This window comes from Equus asinus, chromosome 8, assembly GCF_041296235.1.
Source record: "Equus asinus isolate D_3611 breed Donkey chromosome 8, EquAss-T2T_v2, whole genome shotgun sequence".
NCBI lineage: Eukaryota > Metazoa > Chordata > Mammalia > Perissodactyla > Equidae > Equus > Equus asinus.
In genome coordinates, this window is record NC_091797.1 from 77,515,672 (window position 1) to 77,534,455 (window position 18,784).

General features: G+C 43.3%; 2 protein-coding genes across 2 annotated transcripts in view; one reads left to right on the forward strand and one right to left on the reverse strand.

Annotated features, from left to right (window-relative positions):
* RAD9B (RAD9 checkpoint clamp component B) overlaps positions 1 to 4,653 on the forward strand; it is a 64,541-nt gene extending 59,888 nt beyond the window's left edge. Inside the window, exon 13 of the transcript XR_011505327.1 lies at positions 2,714 to 4,653. The gene's annotated coding sequence lies outside the window, so the exon portion shown is untranslated. The remainder of the gene's footprint in view (positions 1 to 2,713) is intronic.
* Positions 1 to 17,655, reverse strand: part of PPTC7 (protein phosphatase targeting COQ7) — a 35,883-nt gene extending 18,228 nt beyond the window's left edge. The window contains exon 1 of the mRNA XM_014858685.3: positions 17,140 to 17,655. Coding sequence (XP_014714171.1) covers positions 17,140 to 17,362 — 223 coding nt within the window. The 5' untranslated portion in view covers positions 17,363 to 17,655. The remainder of the gene's footprint in view (positions 1 to 17,139) is intronic.
* Positions 17,656 to 18,784: the final 1,129 nt, after the last annotated feature.

Here is an 18,784-nt window from a genome sequence, read left to right on the forward strand (position 1 = left end):
CCAAACTACTGCCTGCTTGAGAAGAGTTTCTTCTTAACCAGTCTCTGACCTAAGAGCCACAATTAACTTTAAATACCAACTGGTTTCATCTACAAATACCCTTCACAAGAAAACCATTAAAACCTGAGATACGGTGAGAGTCAATCCTGGCACTCACTAAGTTATCTGTCAGCAGGTTACAGAGTCTGACCTGACACCGCCCTTCAACATTTAATCAGATTTCTCCCAGAATGGAGTGCAAGCCTTAAAGCACCTGTTTGCTTTTATCTGGGAAAAAGAACCCAGGCAAAATTCCATTGGCCAAATCTCTTTAGGGGAAAAAACAGAGTCAAAAAGCATATAAACTTTTCAATAAGGCTGTAGGAAAAAAAGCCTAAGTATACATATATAATTTACTTACAAAGAACAAGTTATATAATAGGAAGAGTCGTATTTGGGATTAGAATCAGGCTAAAACCAGAATAACCTACCACACGTACATTTAAAACCTAATCTAATTCATATTAGGCAATTATTTCTAGAAGGAAATGAATATTTCGTCTCTTGCATAAGCAAAAGTTTGAATCCACAGAGAGAGAAAGCACCTTTCAAGCAGTGGAATTAACCCGGATATAAAGGGAAATTTCATTCAGGGGTAAAGAAAACAACTGGTAAAGGAGAGACTGCTTAAGATCTCAAAGAGATCAAATAGCAAAGGGTAAGATGATTCCTAAGAGCAAACCGAGGCTACAGTGAACACTAGGAAACTGAGGGCCGAGGAGACCCATCCTGCCTCTGAGCAGCTCACCTTCTGGTGGGTGGCCAGGCTACTCACTCACACAGAACTGGACTAAGAGCTCCCAGAAATGCTACGACAGAGCAAGCAGTTAATGCTTATAGGGCTCTGTGAGAATGGAGCAAGCCTTCCCTCAGGAAGTGGCATTCAAATTAGGCCCTGGAAGGTAAGTCAGATTTCCACAGGCAGAGAAGAGTAATGAAAGGACAAGATGGCAGATGGCTAGGTGCGGCTGGGGCTTGCCTGAGAGGGGAGGAGCTGAAATATGCAGGGCAGCAGCTGAAGTTGTGGAGGGCCCAGAACTGCGGTCCAAAAACTTTAAGCTTTCTGCTCCAGACCTGCACTGTCTCATATGGGAGCCACTAGCCACATGTGGCTATGAGTTTGAAATGTGGCTAGTTTGGATTGAGATGTGCTGTTAAACGTAAAGTACACTCTGGATTCCAAAAACCTAGTACCAAAAAAAAAGGTAAACTATCTCAGTAATAGTTTTATATTGAACATGCTGAAATATTTTAGATATACTGGGTTAAATAACTATATTAATTGAAAGTAACTGCATCTGTTTCATTTTACTTTAATGTAGCTACTAAAAAATTTAAGATTACATATGTAGTTTACAGTATATTTCTCCTGAACAGCACTGCTATAGATAATAAAAAGTCAACAAGGTTTCTGGGTACAAGTGATATAATCCAATCTATATTTTAGAAAAATAATCCTGATAGCAGTGGAGAGAATGGGTTGGGAGAGGTTAGAGGTCAGGCATTAACTCCAAGATTTGAGGTTAGAGGTAATGAGAAAAGTAGAATAGACAATCACTAGAAATACAAAGGGATGAATACGGACACCTGGGCTCTCTATCAATAGGTTCCTGGATTTCAGGAATGAGTATTGATTAGGTGATTCTCCAGTTGGCAATGCCTTTAGAAGATACGGAATTCTGTCTTGGGTTTGCTGAGTTTCAGGTGCTAGCAGGGCATTTTTGTGGAAATGTTCTGCATGAAATCAGGAACTCTGAGTCTGCAGCTGGGAAGGCAACTGGGGAGAGACCTTTGACAAAGACCCAGAATTGACACCACAGGGGTGGATGAGATGCTGAGGGAGAGTATAGAAAGTAATAAGTTCAAGGAGTTTAGGGGGATCTTATCTTAGGAACGAGAATTCCTGGCCAAATAGCTCATTTGTTAATCGCATCTTACTCTAAGCATCAAATTACAATCACAGATATGATAACTGATTAAGTTTAAGGAACAGCCAAGTAATCTAGTTTGTCAGAATGACATAATTTCTTTAGAGGTGAAGCTGAAAAGGTGGGCTCAGTTAATAACGGGAAAGGCTTTGAACGCCAAGATAAAGAGTTTGCACTGAATATAGAAGCTATTTCCTTTAATTCACTGTAATCATCTTATGTCTCCATTAATAACATTCTGTCAGCACAGGTCTAGCTTAAGTGTTTCCTTCGACCCGAAATCCAATTAAAACCATTAACAGATTAAGATAATGGTTGGTTACATATCTGAAATAGCTAAGCAAAAGGCTGAGAGGAGTCTACAGGGCACAGAAAATTCCTTTAGTTGTACCATTTATGTGGAAACGTCAGTTTTATGAAGTGGGAAATCAACTAGAAAATATTTATGATATTTATAATTTTATACAATATTTTGTTATATAAATTTTGTTTGCTATAATATTTTAAGTTTTCAATAGACTTTTTCTAAAGTGAAGGGTTAAGAGAGGAGAAAGAATAATCCTGGTGTGTATCCCATCATTTAAATGTATCTTTTTATAAGAAGAAAATTCTTAAAGTAACACCCAATTTCACATTTCTAATTAACACATTTTTGTCTTTGCCTTAGTTATAATCATATGAAAACAAAATTTTGCTGTACTTTAAGAAATCACTTAGCTTTTTATTAACAGAATTTTACTTAATAGCTTTGTTCTAGGCCAAAAGTTCAAGGAAAAAAGGCTTGGTAAGCTGAAATTGTGGAAGCTTAAAAACCTTATGTTTCCAATTGCATATGGCCACTTAACCGTGGAGTTGCAAAAGGCTCACCTTGAAAGACACTGAACTAAGCTAACACTAGCCTGAGTCTCCCCAGCACTGTCCTCCGTTTATCAGCCATCGGCATGAGGCTGCCATTCCTCCTAAACCCTTCCTGCCACACTCACTTTCAGACTGACATGCAATTAGTGGCAAGGCAAACATTCTCCAGGAGAAAGTAATGCCCAAAAAGCAAATACTAAATTTCAATTTTAATATAAGCATCAGTGAAGAAAAATCTGGCAGATCTCATCCAAACATAGGCTCTGGCAGAATTTCAAACATTAAGCAGCAACCAAAGGTAACAGCTTTATCCCTTGCATCTTTGATGGTCCTGAAGCACTCCACATCGGGCTTCACACTAATGAAGCAAGATGGTTCTACAGGGATTTTTCTCCATCAATGAAACACATCTCCTATCTACTAGCATGGGTACTTGAGAGTGAATTGCAACTCCGGAGAAGAAACTAAGTAAGAATCCGGCTGGACCACAAGGGCTGAGCAAGAAGAGCAGCAGGAGACCCGGTGCACGAGGAGCGATCTGGTTTCACACGCTCCGCAGCGAGCGCCCCCCTAAGGACGAGCGATCAGGCGGTATTCAGCTCGGTGCTGCGGCCCGCTTCTGTTTAGATGCAGAGGCTCTTCTTCAAAGACTATCATCTAGCGTTTGCACAGCCAGCCTTGCCTGTCTACAACATCACAACATGAAACATGATAACCAGAGAAAAAGGAGACCGAAGTATAAACTCAATTTCTATCAAATGCAACAGATCACATTTGTATCAACATTTCTGAAACCTCAACTATTTGGGCAATAAGAACACTCCCCTGTGATTCAGGACTGTGAAATGTTGTATCTGCAAATAATTATCCCAAAGGGAACAAAAGGCAGGATTACTGAAAAAATATATTCAATAGTTGAGTTATTCAGAAAAGTACAATTTGCTTTGACTAACAGTCCTTTCAGTTCTCTAGAGGTGAAATTATACAGATTATGATGTTCTTCCTGCCTTAACAAGCAAGTGATAGATTCCCTTTGCAACCACTCTGCATTAATCACAACGAAACTCGCGTCTTCCGATTCTCCAGAGACTTCGTCTACGTCAAGAGCTCAAGGTCTCTAAGCAGAACTGCTAACTCAAAAGCTGAGGCAACGGAGCTCAAAGGATGGAAAGGAAGAAAGATTCAACCCTGTGATAAAATGTGTGAAAATGGACCCAAATGCTAAAGAAATGGAACTGTCCAAGACAGTTAACAAAACTCAAATATGGCCTCAAAGCAGGAATAAATGGTCAATTTTATGTTTTAGAATTCCAAACAAAAGAGTTATTCCCTTTCTAGCTTAATACACATGAAATCTTTTTTTTTTTTTAAAGATTGGCACCTGAGCTAACAACTGCTGCCAATCTTTTTTTTCCCTGCTTTTTCTCCCCAAATCCCCCCAGTACATAGTTGTATATATTTTAGTTGTGGGTCCTTCTCTAGTAGTGGCATGTGGGATGCCGCCTCAGCATGGCCTGATGAGCAGTGCCATGTCTGCACCCAGGATCCGAACCAGCGAAACCCCGGGCTGCTGAAGCGGAGGGGGCAAACTTTACCACTTGGCTACAGGGCCGGCCCCATGAAATCATTTAATAACTAATCAAATTAAAATGCACATGCATACATACACACACCTATTTTCCAGAACACTCCACTAACTAGAGATGGTAATTTCCAGCAGTTGCTTTGTCCCAAAAAGCAGTGAAAAATGCTAAGAGGATTAGGAAACGATAGTGTGAGGGCAAAGAAACTCAAAGTTCACCTTTTTAAAATAAAAATGTTCTTCTTCTAACTTTAGCTCTTCTGTTTAAATACCAAATACCTAATGTGGAATGATGTGTTTTGGCTCAATTGTGGCTTGGGGACCATGGGTATCTTATAGACTTGGGTATGAATCATTGCCTTCCTGCCACACAAACTGTAGAGTTGAAGGTGAAGTCACAGAAAAGTCACTTCACTCCTTTCTGGGCTGCAACAGTATCTTCCTCAAATGCTAAATGCTGGTAGCAAAGCTTTTTGGACAGGAGGAAGCAACAGACAAATCGTCTCGGGGGGGGGGGGGTCACACACTGTAAATTACCAATCGTAGAGACAGGGCCCATAGTGTGTTACAGAATTAAGGGCTTCTATTAAAGCTAAGGCTTCTATTAGTTTCTAGATATTAGGAAATGTTATATGTAGAACACCTAATAATTTAATGTTTAAATAAGAAAGAACAGCAATTAAAATCCAACTATCTGATGTGTGCCTACTTGTACTGCCTTTGAGGCTAAGAGAAAATTTTTCCTTCTGTTTATAACTTTATAAGATTAGATCTAGAATTCTGGTCTTAAAGGTTAACCTAATATTTGTGACAATTAAACCGTATATCCTTGACCTAACCCCAAAGAGGATACTATTTACCCTCTGCTTTCTTCACCCCTCCATAAAAATGAGAGCTGGCCTTTACTAAAATACCACCCTCTGGGAGAGGTCAGGAGTCACATGTAGCCCTGGCACAAAAGCGCCTTTTTTAAAATGAGAACATAATTCCTTTGAATAAGCCTGCCGGGGGAGAACTGTCCCTTAGTTTCTGAACACTGGTTATATTTTTCCTACATGTTGTTCAATGAAGTAATGATCTCTGAGTAATAGGACAATTTTTTCTTTTTCTTTTCCATGCTTTCCCATGTTACCAAGTACATGTTACCCTTATGGGAGGGACGACAAAAACTATACAAATCCAGTCAGAACTACATTTTACACTTACATTTAATATTAAAGTTATTCAACACATTTTATTAAACATTTTCTATATGCAAGACATGATGACAAAAGGGAGCTAAAGGGATTTACAAATAGCAAAAGATTTCCTGCCCACAGCAACTTCAAATCAAATGGTAGTGACTGTGGTAAGGGAGGAGGCTTGAAGAGGTTTAAGATAAAGGGCTATAATAAAACAAAATAAACATGCACCAGTAAAAACAAAAGCAAGGAAGATCAGATTACATCTAGCTGAGGGAATGAGAAAAGCATCCAGGGAGAGAAGACATGTCTGAGAGCTCTGAAGGATGAAAACACGAGCTGTAGGGGAGAAGGCTGAGGACGGAGGCACTTCGGGCAGGTCCCTATGACTCTGGCTAATAAGGATGAAGCGCAAGTCATAAAGGTGCAGCAGAGAGAGCTCTAAGAGCAGGGAAGCCCGACCTGCAGCTAATGCTGTTACACCTCTGCCAGGCACCGCTAAGCGGCACCAGCCCAACAACCACCGTGGGAGGGAAGGCATTCAGGAGGTCCCGGGAAGAAAAGGGCTGGCCCCAGGCCACCAAACTCCTTGAAGCCCACTGACTAGTGCAACGAGGCTCGCTGAGGCCATTATTTGCTTTAATTAAGGGGCTTTGCTCAACTATTAGCCTAGGAATAGCTAGTAACTAAGTAGTATTCAGACTCAGCAAAGATCACTTCAAGGTTTTCAATGATCATTTCTGACTTAAAAGGCAGTGTACACATGCGGGGCAAGGGCACAGGCTTTGGGGTCAGATCCTGGTTTGAATCCCACCTCCAAGACTAGGATGAGGAGCACTAAGGGTGCCCTCGGGCAGCTCTCTGAGCTTCAGTATCTTCAGCCGTGAATGGGAATAACATCATGGACATCACAGGGCCGGTGTGAGGAACAGAGATAACGTGTTAAAGAGCTCCTGCCATAGTCAGCTCACAGCCGACATGCAGTAAATAAAAGTTATGCCTCTCTTGAGGAAGACCAAATAACAGCACATAGACCAGTCTAGCCTGTAGCAATCAGAAAACAGTCTTTGATCAGTGTTTGTAGGCTAGAAAGCTCTACAAACACTGGTGTGTGGTCACAACCAAAAGACAATTCCCACTCACAGATGATGTATGAAAGATGAGTGGTCCATTCAGCTTTTTGAGCCACACATCCACCACCATTCAATATTCCATTAAACATTTAACAGTAACATGTTCAAACACTAAAGAACAAACATACATTTGTTTCCAAAAAACACACAAGGAAAAAAAGATTCACCTATACTTTGAAAATGAATAAGCTTTCTTTTTCCAGACGTAACTCTGAAGTACCCTTATTTGATAAATATTTCTTAGGTGCCTGCTGTCTACTATGTGCCACAGCTCATTAGAAATTTCTCACTTTAAGTGGGAAATCTTATGACACTTAGTAATACATAAATGGGCCTAAGCATGTCCTGAGGTCACTAACCGCAGCACCTCTATCATGACTTTCCTGTCTCTGTTCTCCCTCTTCACATTGGGACCCTTCAGGGATGAGGCCCTTTCACAGTGCTAACCATCGTTTCATCCACAGGGGCTGGCCTCGTACCTGGCACAACAGTTCTCAATTCTTACTGCGCATTGAGATTACTCGTGGAACCCAAGCCCCACCTCCTGAGTCAGTATGTCAGGGTGGGCGTGGGCCTTCCAGCAAAGTAGAAAAGCCAAACTGCACAGGTGCTTCTAATGAGACTCATTGCTGGAGCACTCAGAACTCGATAAAGGCCACTGGATGCAAGCATCCTGCCAGCCAGATGATTCTGCCTCTGAAGTCCCTCTTGCACCACGCAATCCCCGTTTTCTGTTTCTAAACTTGATCTTTCTCTCGCATTTCCTAACCCAACCCACCCACACTGTTAGGCTGGAAACCTTAAGGAAGCTTCCAGATGCAAAACCTCAAAGCAATTTTTCTTTCTTGCTCACCTTCTTGGTCCAATTGTCACTAAGTCCTGTTGATTCTATGTCTGCAATGTGTCTGAAGTCCAACTACTTTCCAGGGCCCTAGTTAAAGTCCTTTCTAGCTCAGACTATTTCAGTAGCTTCCTAACTGGTCTTTTGCCTCTTGCTCTCCCATTATACCCTCTGTATCATTTTTTTCCCTACAAGATCGCTATGTCCATATTACTCTTCTTGTCAAATACCTTCCACATATATACTTACTTCCTTGTATATGTAAAAACATTCTCTAGAAGGATACACAAGAAACTGGTAACATTGCTTCCTCTTGAGAGACACCTCCCAGGGAGACAAGGGTGAGAGGGAGACTTCACCGTGTGCTCTTTTCAATTTTCTACCATCTGAATGTGCTGCCTATTCAAAAACAACCAGACCAAACTCAAACAACAAAAGCAAAAACATCTTCTATAGCTTTCCACCAAAAAACAAAACAAACAACACCCAACTCCTTACCATGGCAATTGTGACCTCCAACAATTTGGTCTCAATCTGTTTTCTAACATCGGCTTCTCAACCGCCCTTGCCATCCCCACCCTGCCAGCCCAAACTACTCTCTAGCCACAAAGCAGCTGTGCTTGGGCTGTCTTCTTCCGTGCCTTTGCTGAGCCCTCCCTCTGCGGCCTTACCATTCTTCTCCTCACTTGCCTCGGTTTACCGAAAAACCCATCTCTCACGGCCTGACTCCAGGCTTCCACAACACCTAACGTGTGTGATCCTTTCATATGTGTGCCTTCCCCACCACATGGAAACTTCAGGGCTCAAGTCTGTCTGGTTCGTGGTCTTCTCCACAGCACCTGTCAGGGACTAACAGGAGACAACCAGTGAACACTGAGTTCAGTTGACTGTACGGAAAAGTTAAAATACCAACACTCTGGTATACAAACTTTCATCCAAGAACACCAAAAAGAGAAGGAACCCATTATCTCATCGTCGAGTTGCACAAGGTGTCGTGCCCTGGGTCAGAGCTGGCTACAAGACGCTCCTCTCACAGAACATCTTCAGAAGAAGGCTTGAGGGAAGGAGGCTTGAAAAGGAGTCTGGAGAGGGCGCCACTCCCAGCTTTCTTTGCCACTAACTGGCTGTAGGACACTGGCTAATCACTTCTCGAAGCTTTAGTTTTCTCATCCGTGAAATAAGGGGCAGGAGGACAAATTCTCTCGAGAGTTCCTTTTTCTAAGATCTAAGGTTCTGAGATTCTAAGTCACACTGCAAGAAAAGGGAGCCTGTCTTAGGAACTCTTTATGAAATAATGGTTAACGGATGCGGCTGTACTTTACTTTTCACATACAATATTACAGTACTGCATGAACTAGCTTTGAAGCATAGGCCCCATTTCAGGCTTTCCAGTTTATCCTTTCCCCTTAGCACACCACCACACGCATGTTTTCAGAGGAGTTTCAATAACAATTCCGAGAATAAAAACACTGATCCATGTCCTTTTACTTTAGTTTTAACCACCTAAAATGTCAGAGAACTTTTTCTCCTTTGAGCCACTAACAAAAAAGTCAAGCCAACCGTTTTTCAACTTAAATTCTGATAAAAGAATAAAACATGTTACAGATTAGTATTAACAGACTTCACTGAATTCAAATGATCTGTAAATAAATATGCATGTGTACAATGTATTCATAAAACACACTAACCTTGTTATCCAACGACCCTTGACTGTTCGGTGAATTCAGCGTACGTGAACAAGAAAAACAACGAGAAGATCAAAGCTGCCACTCAAGAACCAAGAGAAGCGGATTTAAACCAGTGCATGTACAGGACATTCCTGTTTAGACCTGTCTCATTTCATGGAAACACTGATGACTGTATTACCAATTAGTGGTCAACCTGGAGGCCATGGGCAGTTTTCTAGCTCTTATGCAAATAGCTCAAATCCTTTTTCTTACCCAGAACTGCTCTCCAAACACTGAAGTGAAAACAGAAGCACTTTTTTGTTTGCTCCACTCAGCACAGCTAACCTTTCGCATCTACCACAAATGACAGCACAGACTAATTCTGGCAAGTCAGAAAACTTGCTGGGTGATGGCATCCTCAAAAGACCAAAATGTACAGTTGCAGTAGTACAAAAAGAAAGAAATTCCCTTTCTTTTCAAAATAGTCTGTTAACGAAAGAAAAATCAGTGCAAAAATGTGTTGGAACTGCCCTGAGTCAAAATAGTCCTGGGCCTTCAACAGAAAGTACTCTTTGTAGGAAGTCACTTTTGTCGTCTGTGGCAAAGGTTCTGCAGTCATTTTGTAGTCTCTGGGATTCGTACCACCAACTCAATCATTCTAGAACTATTCACCAGCTACAAACTTACCTCAAAAACAATGTTTAAGAACCTGGTAAATTTATAAATTGTTAAATGTGACAGAGTCAAGATCAACAATGAGCTTAATGATGAGAGCGATTTCACAGCAACTGCAAAAGTGTAAATTAGTATAACCTTTCTGGAGGGACCTGTGCTAATACTTATATCAGAGGCCTTGTAGATGTTCACAGCCTTGGACTCAGGAGCTCTTCTTCAAGGAATTTATGCTAAGGAAATACTCAGATGTACAGATATTCACTCTAGTGCTACTTGTAACAGAAAATCGGAAATAATTGAAATAACTAAAAAGAGAGGACTGGTTAAATAAATTACAGACTGTGCAGGCAGTAAAATATGATGTAGTTATGCTTATCAGTATAGAAATGTTCAATTTACATTACACAAAAATCTCATCACACAGCAGCACACACCTTAATCTAACTTTCTTTAATAATGTATATACATACAATCTATACACAAAGGCTGGAGGAAACCAGGCTGACTACAGCTGAGTCACGAATTATACGTGTTTTATACTATGCTTTTCTGAACATGCGTTACTTTTATAAGCACACAACAATACCATTTACTTAAAAGCACCAAACATGCAAGCATGAAACTTAGGTCCAAGTCACAGCTCTGATACCAGCTGTATCGACCTTACTGGTGAGTCAACTTTATAGATGGGGAATCAGATGCAGACTAAGTGGAGATAAGAGCAGCTCGTTTATAGCTGAAAGATTAAATCAGGTAAAACAAAAACGCGCTGTAAAATCTAAAGCACTATAGAAAGCCCCGGTAAGATGAATCATATTTTGTGTCAGATATTGAATAAATGCTTACGAGGAACAGAGAAGAGTACTTTTAGTCTGTAAAGAAAACTCCTGCCCCAGTCCCCAATCCACTCAAGTTTCTTTTGGGATCTATTTAAAAGCATTGAGCATCTTTTCCTTAACATTTTAAATTAAATTGAAAGAGCGGTGCCACCCGCCAACTCAAGTTTAAACGTGTAAGTGTGTGCTATCAGCCCAGGCCCTCTGCCGTGGGTCAGCTTTTGCAAAAACTCTTGGCTTATGATGCAATTTATGGTGAACTGTTTAACAATAGGAAACAGTGATTTTAGATCTCAGGGAGATGGAAAACTATCAGATATTAAAAATATCTGACAACTCCCAAACAAGACAGGTCACTGAATTTTATTACTAACGATAAAGATTAGGACCTAGGGCACCACTTCTTAAAATGATACCATTTTGAAAGGCAAACTCACAAGGCACATCGTGGTCAACTAACCAGAATGCCTGGTTTGAAAAGAGAATTTCTTTAGAAAGAAAACTGTTAACTTTACTGTTAACTTACTTTTCCAAAGCATTTTTCTGAAAATTCTGAACCTAAAGCTTCAGGTAAGGCCTCTCTAAAAGGCATGGGGATGTACAAAAACATGAATTTGGCATTTAGCTTGAACTTGACATAAGCGTTTATTGAAAGAACGTGGTTGTAGGTCAAATACTCTGACCCGGTGTAGTGCCTCGAGTCACACAGCAGTACAAACTCCACTGGATGGTGTTGCAAGCATTCAGGTTATGTACTACCCAGTTTCACAGAGCAGTGCTAAAGTTCAGGGACCAGCCTCCCCCAGCCCAGGTCCCCCTCCAACCCCCCAACCCAACCAGCTAAAACCTGCGGCCTACCTTCCGCTACAACTTAAAACTCCTTTACAAAAACGTATTTTCTAAAAAGTAGAAACAGTCATGCTTTTAAAATTTAATCACTTGCTCTACAAAAAAAGATTCATCCAGAATCCTTTAAGGAGATTATTAACAAATTGAGAGAGAAGCTGGAAGTTAGGAAAATTTAAAACTATGCTTGAGAATCTCTAGATTAAAGACTGTGAACAAAGGAAACGTAGCTCTGACAGTATAACAAATGAGGAAATGACTTTAAAAATAATGTGCCTTTTAAGAATCTTATGAAAAGTACAGTATTTCTATACAGTTAAGTGAGAAAAATATCAGAGAGCAGACTTTAAAAAACAAACAGCATGGGGCTGGCCCCGTGGCCGAGTGGTTAAGTTCGCGCGCTCCGCTGCAGGTGGCCCAGTGTTTCGTTGGTTCGAATCCTGGGTGCGGACATGGCACTGCTCATCAAACCACGCTGAGGCAGCGTCCCACATGCCACAACTAGAAGGACCCACAACGAAGAATATGCAACTATGTACCGGGGGGCTTTGGGGAGAAAAAGGAAAAATAAAATCTTTAAAAAACAAACAAACAAACAGCAAAATGCCTCTACCCATCAACCCTGTAATCTTATTTATTTCAGAATGATGGAACAGTCAGAAAAGTCAAACAGCAACTAGTCAGTGGCTTTTTTTGGGGGGCTGGAGGGGAGGGGGTCAGTGGCTTCTTAAACCCTGGTGTTCTATGAGTCCTTGAAGGCTATTTTACTAAATCCACAATTCACACTTCCTTTACATTCTACCAATTTCTCTTGAAAGCAGGCATATGGTATCAGGTATATTCAAACTACTGACCGATCTTAGAACCCACACATCTGACTGTTGTCATTTAAAAACGCTTTCCCTTGTATAAAATAATTATATTAGAATTATAGTAAAATAAATATATAAAAAACAACCATATTCCTCATAAAGTTATAGAGTTACACTATGATTCAATAATTCCATTCCTATGTATATACCCAAGAAAATGGAAAATATATGTTCACACAAAGGCCTGTACATGAATGTGTCACAGCAGCACTATTCACAACAGCCAAAAAGTGGAAACAACCCAATGTCCATCGACACATGAATGGATAAACAAAATGTAGTATCCATACAATGGAATATTATTCTGCCCTAAAAAGGGATGAAGTACTGACACTACAATGTGGGTGAATCTTGAAAATACAATACTAAGTGAAAAAAAGCCAGACACAAAAGACCACATATTGTATGATTCCATTTATATGAAATGTGTAGAACAGGCAAATATATAGAGTCAAAATCTATTTTTCGTTGCCAAGCAGTGAGGGAGGGGAGACTGGGGAGTGACTGCTAAAAGGTAGGGGGTTTCTTTTGGGGTGATGAACATGCTCTGGAACTAGTTAGTTGTGGTGGTTGCACAACCTTATGAATGTATTAAGTGCCACTGAATTTTTCACTTTAAAAGGTGAATGTTATGACAGGTGAATTACATATTTTGATTTTCAAAAATTCAACCAGGGTCATGTCTGTTGTCAATAGATAGATCAGGCTGGATTTTGACTTTCAGAAAATTATAACTATGTAAGACTGGTTTTTTTGACAAGGCTTGAAATCTAGCTGAGGGAAATTCTAAACAGGACATCTTGAAGGGCTGCAATTAGCACACAAACACCCTCTCCCAAGGTGACTGCTTTGTTAAAAGGACAACACACTTTCAGATATCGAGGTTTTACCAAATATACTGAAACTATCATGACTGTTGGAAAACATCAAATCCTACTCAGTCTATTCACTTCCTAAATAAAATTCAGATCTTTATATTGTTCATATAATCCTTATACCTCAAGACAACACATTTTAAGACTCACATTACTCACGAAACCATTTCAAAATCCTGGCCACAAGCAAAATCAGATCCAAATGAAATTGTTTTCATTTCTTTTTGAGGTTTCAAGTTAAATCAAACTTAAATAAACATCTCTCAGTTTTATAAGAATTACTTTAAAACAATACTCAGAGGTCAGAATTTACATGGCATAGACGATGCTGCCATTTTTTAAAGAAGTGGTTTCAGTAAATTGTGGTTTAGGATGCAGAGGTTTTGGTGCATTTTAATTATGAGTCATAGAGTGAATAAAGAAGTTGTAAAAACACACACACTCTTCAGCAGGAAAAGCATTAGAAAGACAAACAGTATGAGAGGACAGACTGGTTTTGAATTCATCTATCTTGTCAACAAAACTTAACCAGAGGTGTAACGGAAAGAGGACTGGAATGGGGAGCCTTGGTGCTAGCCCTGGTTCTGCCATTAACTAGGAGAGTAACCTCAGCAAAGTCATTTGACCCTCTGGAGGCCTCCATTTCTCATCAGTAAAATGAAAGAACTGGACTCCAAGATTTCTAAGTCTTACAACTCTCAACAGTCTTGGATTCTATTGTTAAGCAGCTTAGGGCTGTGGGAGGTCCAGCGATTACACACTAGGCAGCTCTCATATTTTTGTGTACTTAGGTATCCATGCCATAGAAAGTAACAAGAGAACCCAAGATTAGCCACAGAGAAAAAAGAAAAAGTGCACACATTTCCTGCTGGTACTGGTTTACTCCTGCTGGACCTAATAAAGAGAAAGCACCTTTGCCAATTTTCCAGGAGATAGGAGTGGTTCCTGTGTCTCACCACACCCACCATAGTTGGTTTTTCCTAAGAGAAATCCAGTCAGGACTCTACAAAATGTTGTAAAGCACCAAGTACTCTTAGTCACTGCATGACTAATAAGACAGATCTATTCGAAATTAAAGAAATGAAACAGCTTTCTCTTTCTATCACAAAAAGAAATAAGCAGCTTTCATTCCAAACAGTCAAGGAGTCCTAGATGACCACAGTGACTTGCAGAGATACTCAGCAATAAACAGTGTCAACCAAAGAAAATGGATTACCCATAGAACTAGAATGTTCAGAGCACTGAGGTTCAACATAACATCATTATTCAAAGTAGCCTTTTAATGCAATTCAGTTTACAACTCCAACTTCCAGAGTAAAAAGCAATATTAAAGGCTCGCCAAGATGCATCACCTCTTTCACAGCAAGAGACAATCAGATCTGCCTGTGATAAAACAGAAGTCGCTATCATACGGACTGGTCTGTGGAAGCCAGAGATCAAATGAGGCCAACTCAGTCATTTCAGGTGGCTCCTGAAAGTTAAGATGACATCCGGAAGAGCTCCTCCAAAACAGGACAGTCCTGGAGAACCTGTCTCCTCCGATTTGGGCACAACACACACACACACACACACACATTCTTAAAATGGTTCTTTGTCAAAGGGAGGGCCAAAGACCACCCCCAGGGCACATAAGTGACAATCTGTCGGATTATGCCTGGTGACATTCCTTTCGGGAGGGGTAGAGAGATTAACTTGGTACCCACACATGGCCCTCTAGGTGGTACATGGATGGACATCATGGGGTCAGTGAAGTCCCCAGACACCTACGCAAAATTCTGTCTATGCACATTTTTCTGGGGAGAGAGACCTTGGGCAGTCAAAAATTCTCAGAGCCTGTGAACCAAGGGAAGTTAAGAACCACTGACTTAGTGCCAGATATAAAACGGAAGAAATCCACTGAAAGTGCCCACATGAATAAGATAGAAAGTAATGCCCGTTATTTGAGGGGCAAAATAACAGAGTGCTGTCTTTTCCAAACAAAAGGAAAATATGATCTGATGGTCTGAAGTCCTTGAGGGTCGGGTAGTCCACTCCCTTCATCCTCTGGGCTAGATGAGGACAAGGAGCTGAGAGGCTCTCGCCCAAAACCACAGATCCAGAGCTGGTAAGTGGGGAAGCTGAGCACCAAATCAGGCTAGGTTCCTGCCAGGATGGTATGCTGATACTTTTTTCAGAATACATTTGACCAAAATGTCCCATATCCTTATAAATATTCCACTCCAATAAGAAGGTGGCCTTCAAAAATTTTTACATCAAGCTTCAGCATAGGGACTTGACACATTCCAATATCCCCCAATTCATCAACCAAATCACAAAAGATAGCAGACAGCAGGTGTATAAGGGGGAACCAGAGGGGCTCACTGTCCCCTATCCTGTAGCACTATGACTACAACTTGAAAAAGCAGCACAGGCCACAAGCTCACTGAGGGAAGCGCTCCTAAATGTATTGGAAAAAAGACAGCCACTGAGAGCCCTTTAACAAAGATACTGAGTCAGGGTCAAGGTGACTTCAGAGTAGAGTCGTGGGATTTCAATCTGCAAGCTCCTCGACCTTCTGAGGAGTCTCTCTCTCTCTTAAAGTTAACATTAAGAGTGTTGCCTACACACTAAAGGATTTTCTCAACGCAGGTAACGGGGTCATCTAAAGTTAAACTGAGAAGAACCTTTCCAGTTCCGTGTTCACAAACACTACATGGAGGAGAAGCAAAGATAACACCCAGTTATGCTGAGATCAAATTTAAAAATAATTATAGTCATAAAAAGTTACAGGACCAATTGTTCCGATGCCAAACTCTGCCTCAGCATATGAAATTTAAAAGTGACCAAAAACTTAATCTCACCCGAGAAGTGAAACCGAAGTGACATTTGCCTCCCAGTTCAATGACAGCATGTCCTTCAGTTTCAAAGGAAGTGCTTTATTTATTAAAGGAGATTTAATGGCATACTACTGCACGGTGCATACATACATCGCCTCCAAAGACGTCGGTTAGGTAAAGTTTCTGATCGCCTGGGAACTACATTTAGCCCCGTCTCCCAGCCCCCGACTGCAAGAGGCCTTCGGCAGCACCTGTGGCCTGAAAAACCTTTAACCAATTTTCAAGGCTTCCCTGGCTGCAGTCTGGAAGAGTGTTCGACCGTTCTATTTTGGGTCAAGGAGATTCTCCTCCACCCCAAGTGACCTCGAGTGGGCAAGATCAGCGCGAGAGAATGCGCTGCGAGTGCTTTTTCAGCAGGCCAGCGGCCCCCGCCGCGAGACTCCGGAAAGGATGGAGACCCGGCCACGCTCGAGGCGGCGAAGGGATGCGGCCGGGTGTCCGGGGCTCGCGCCGCACGGTCGCTCGGGATCCCACAGCCCGGGGCCGGGCGGAGCCGTCCGAAGCCTGCGGAGCAGCGGGGATCCCCGGGGCACGCGGAGGGAGGAGGGGGGAGGAAACGCAGCGGGCTCCGGAGCTGCAGGTGCCGCCGGGGGAGGGGACGAGGTCGTCCGGGGCTGCCGCGGCCAGGGGACTCAGAGTGCGGTTCTGGACTCGGACAAACTGGTCACATCCTCGGGCTGGGTGACCTTGAGCACGTGTCTCGACAGCCCTGCGCCTCGGTTTCCTCACCTCTCCAATGGGGGTTGTTCGAGCGGAAAAGGCACCCCGGAGAGCTTGGCGCGGCGCCTGGCACATCGTAAGCGCTCGCTGCGAGCGGGCCGCCGCTGGCTCCGCTCCCCGCCCGCGGGCACGGGGAAGCCCCGCGCGGGGAGTCCCCGGGAGGCGGATCCGGGGCCGGGGCCGGGCCGGGGGGCCGGGCCGGGGACTCACCGAGCACGTCGGCCGAGCGGTGCCGGGCCACGAAGCACGCGTCGTCCCCGTAGCACGCGCCCTTCTTGAGGAGGCCCTTCCGAAAGTCCTTGCCGAAGCCGCAGCCGGCCGTCACCAGCCCGTAGTCGCCGCCGCCGCCGCCGCCGGCCCTGGGGTCGGTCTGCGACAGGCCGCCCAGCACGGCGCGGGCCACCAGCCGCCCGTACGAGAGGACCGAGAACATCGCCGCCGCCGCCCCCCCGAGGAGGCGGGGGGCCCGGGGAGCAGGAGAACGCAGAGGCCCGGAGCCGGCTCTCTCCTCCGCCGCCGCCGCGCCGCCGCCGCGCTCCTCAGGGCGGCGCGCAGTCGCCGCCGCCGCCCCTGCCCGCCGCGCGGGGCCTCGCACACGCTCCGCCGCGCGCACCGGAGCCAGAGCGAGGTCAGAGCCAGCGGCTCCTCCGCTTCAGCCCGACTGGGGTCTCGGCTGCAGCCACCGCTGCCGCCGCCATCTTCCGCTCCACTAGCGTGTTCCGGGCCGCGCCGGCAGCGCCGCCCCCTCCGCGGCCACGCCCATAGCCCCGCCCACGATTCGCGGCTCAGGCCCAAGCCCCGCCCCCTCGGGCTCGCAGCCGTATGCAATCACCGAGGTCGAGCGTGCGCAGAGGGTGTGGACGCAATGTCTCCTGGGAGTTGTAGTCCGGGAGTTGTGGTCGCTTTTTACTTGACTGCCTAACGTCCAGGACCTAGGAGGATTCCCCAGACGCTGGATCTCAGTTAAGTTACTGAGAATTACAAGTGGGCTGTTTGAGAGTTTCCTCCCCTGTTTTAACTGTATCTCTTAAAGGCTGTTCTTTTAAGTAACGCCACCACCTCTTTAAAGAACAACCTGAAGGAAACTAGGTCGCATAATAGGTCACGTAATATTATTCTGTAGTATACACATTAAGAAACTGAAGTACACAAATCTAGTGACGCCTCCAAAATTTATATACTAGAAGGGTTTAGGGGCAGCAATCTGTTTGGAAAGAAGAGCCATTTTGCATAGTATTTAGGAACATTCAAGAATATGCTGTAAGTCCCTATTAGATTGGGGGTGGGGGTTGAGTGGGGGAGACAGTGATGGAGATACAGGCACGGCCACTGCAGATATGTCACACAGAAGTGTTTCAGACTTTGCAGATGGTCCTGCCAAATTGGGAGTAAAAAAGTCCAGGCCCCAAATTTCTTTGTCCCAAACCTTAATTTTCTTGAGGGTCCAGCTGGCTAAGCAGGTCTTTTCCCGACCAATGCCTTGGGTGCCCAGAGAGGTCATGCAATGCTAAAAACTTGCAAAGATGAGGCCCCTTCCTCTCTCCTTCCACAGCTGCCACCTCTTCTCCTCAAAAGGACAGCCCTTGGCAAGAAAGGCAGCTTCCCTCCTTTTTTTAAAGCTCTCAGCTCACCCCTAACAAAGACATCAGTAGCCTTCTCCAGATTTTGACTATTATTATAAGAAACCTTCTCCTGAAATTATTTAGGTTGAATAATAACTAAATTTAATAGGGAGTTTGTAATCTAATGGGAAGATTAGCTCACCAAATATGTGTAATATATTTGTATCTGTGTGTGAATGTACATTCAGATTACATATCATACTCAGTGGCGCTATATGTAATCTAACCCTTGC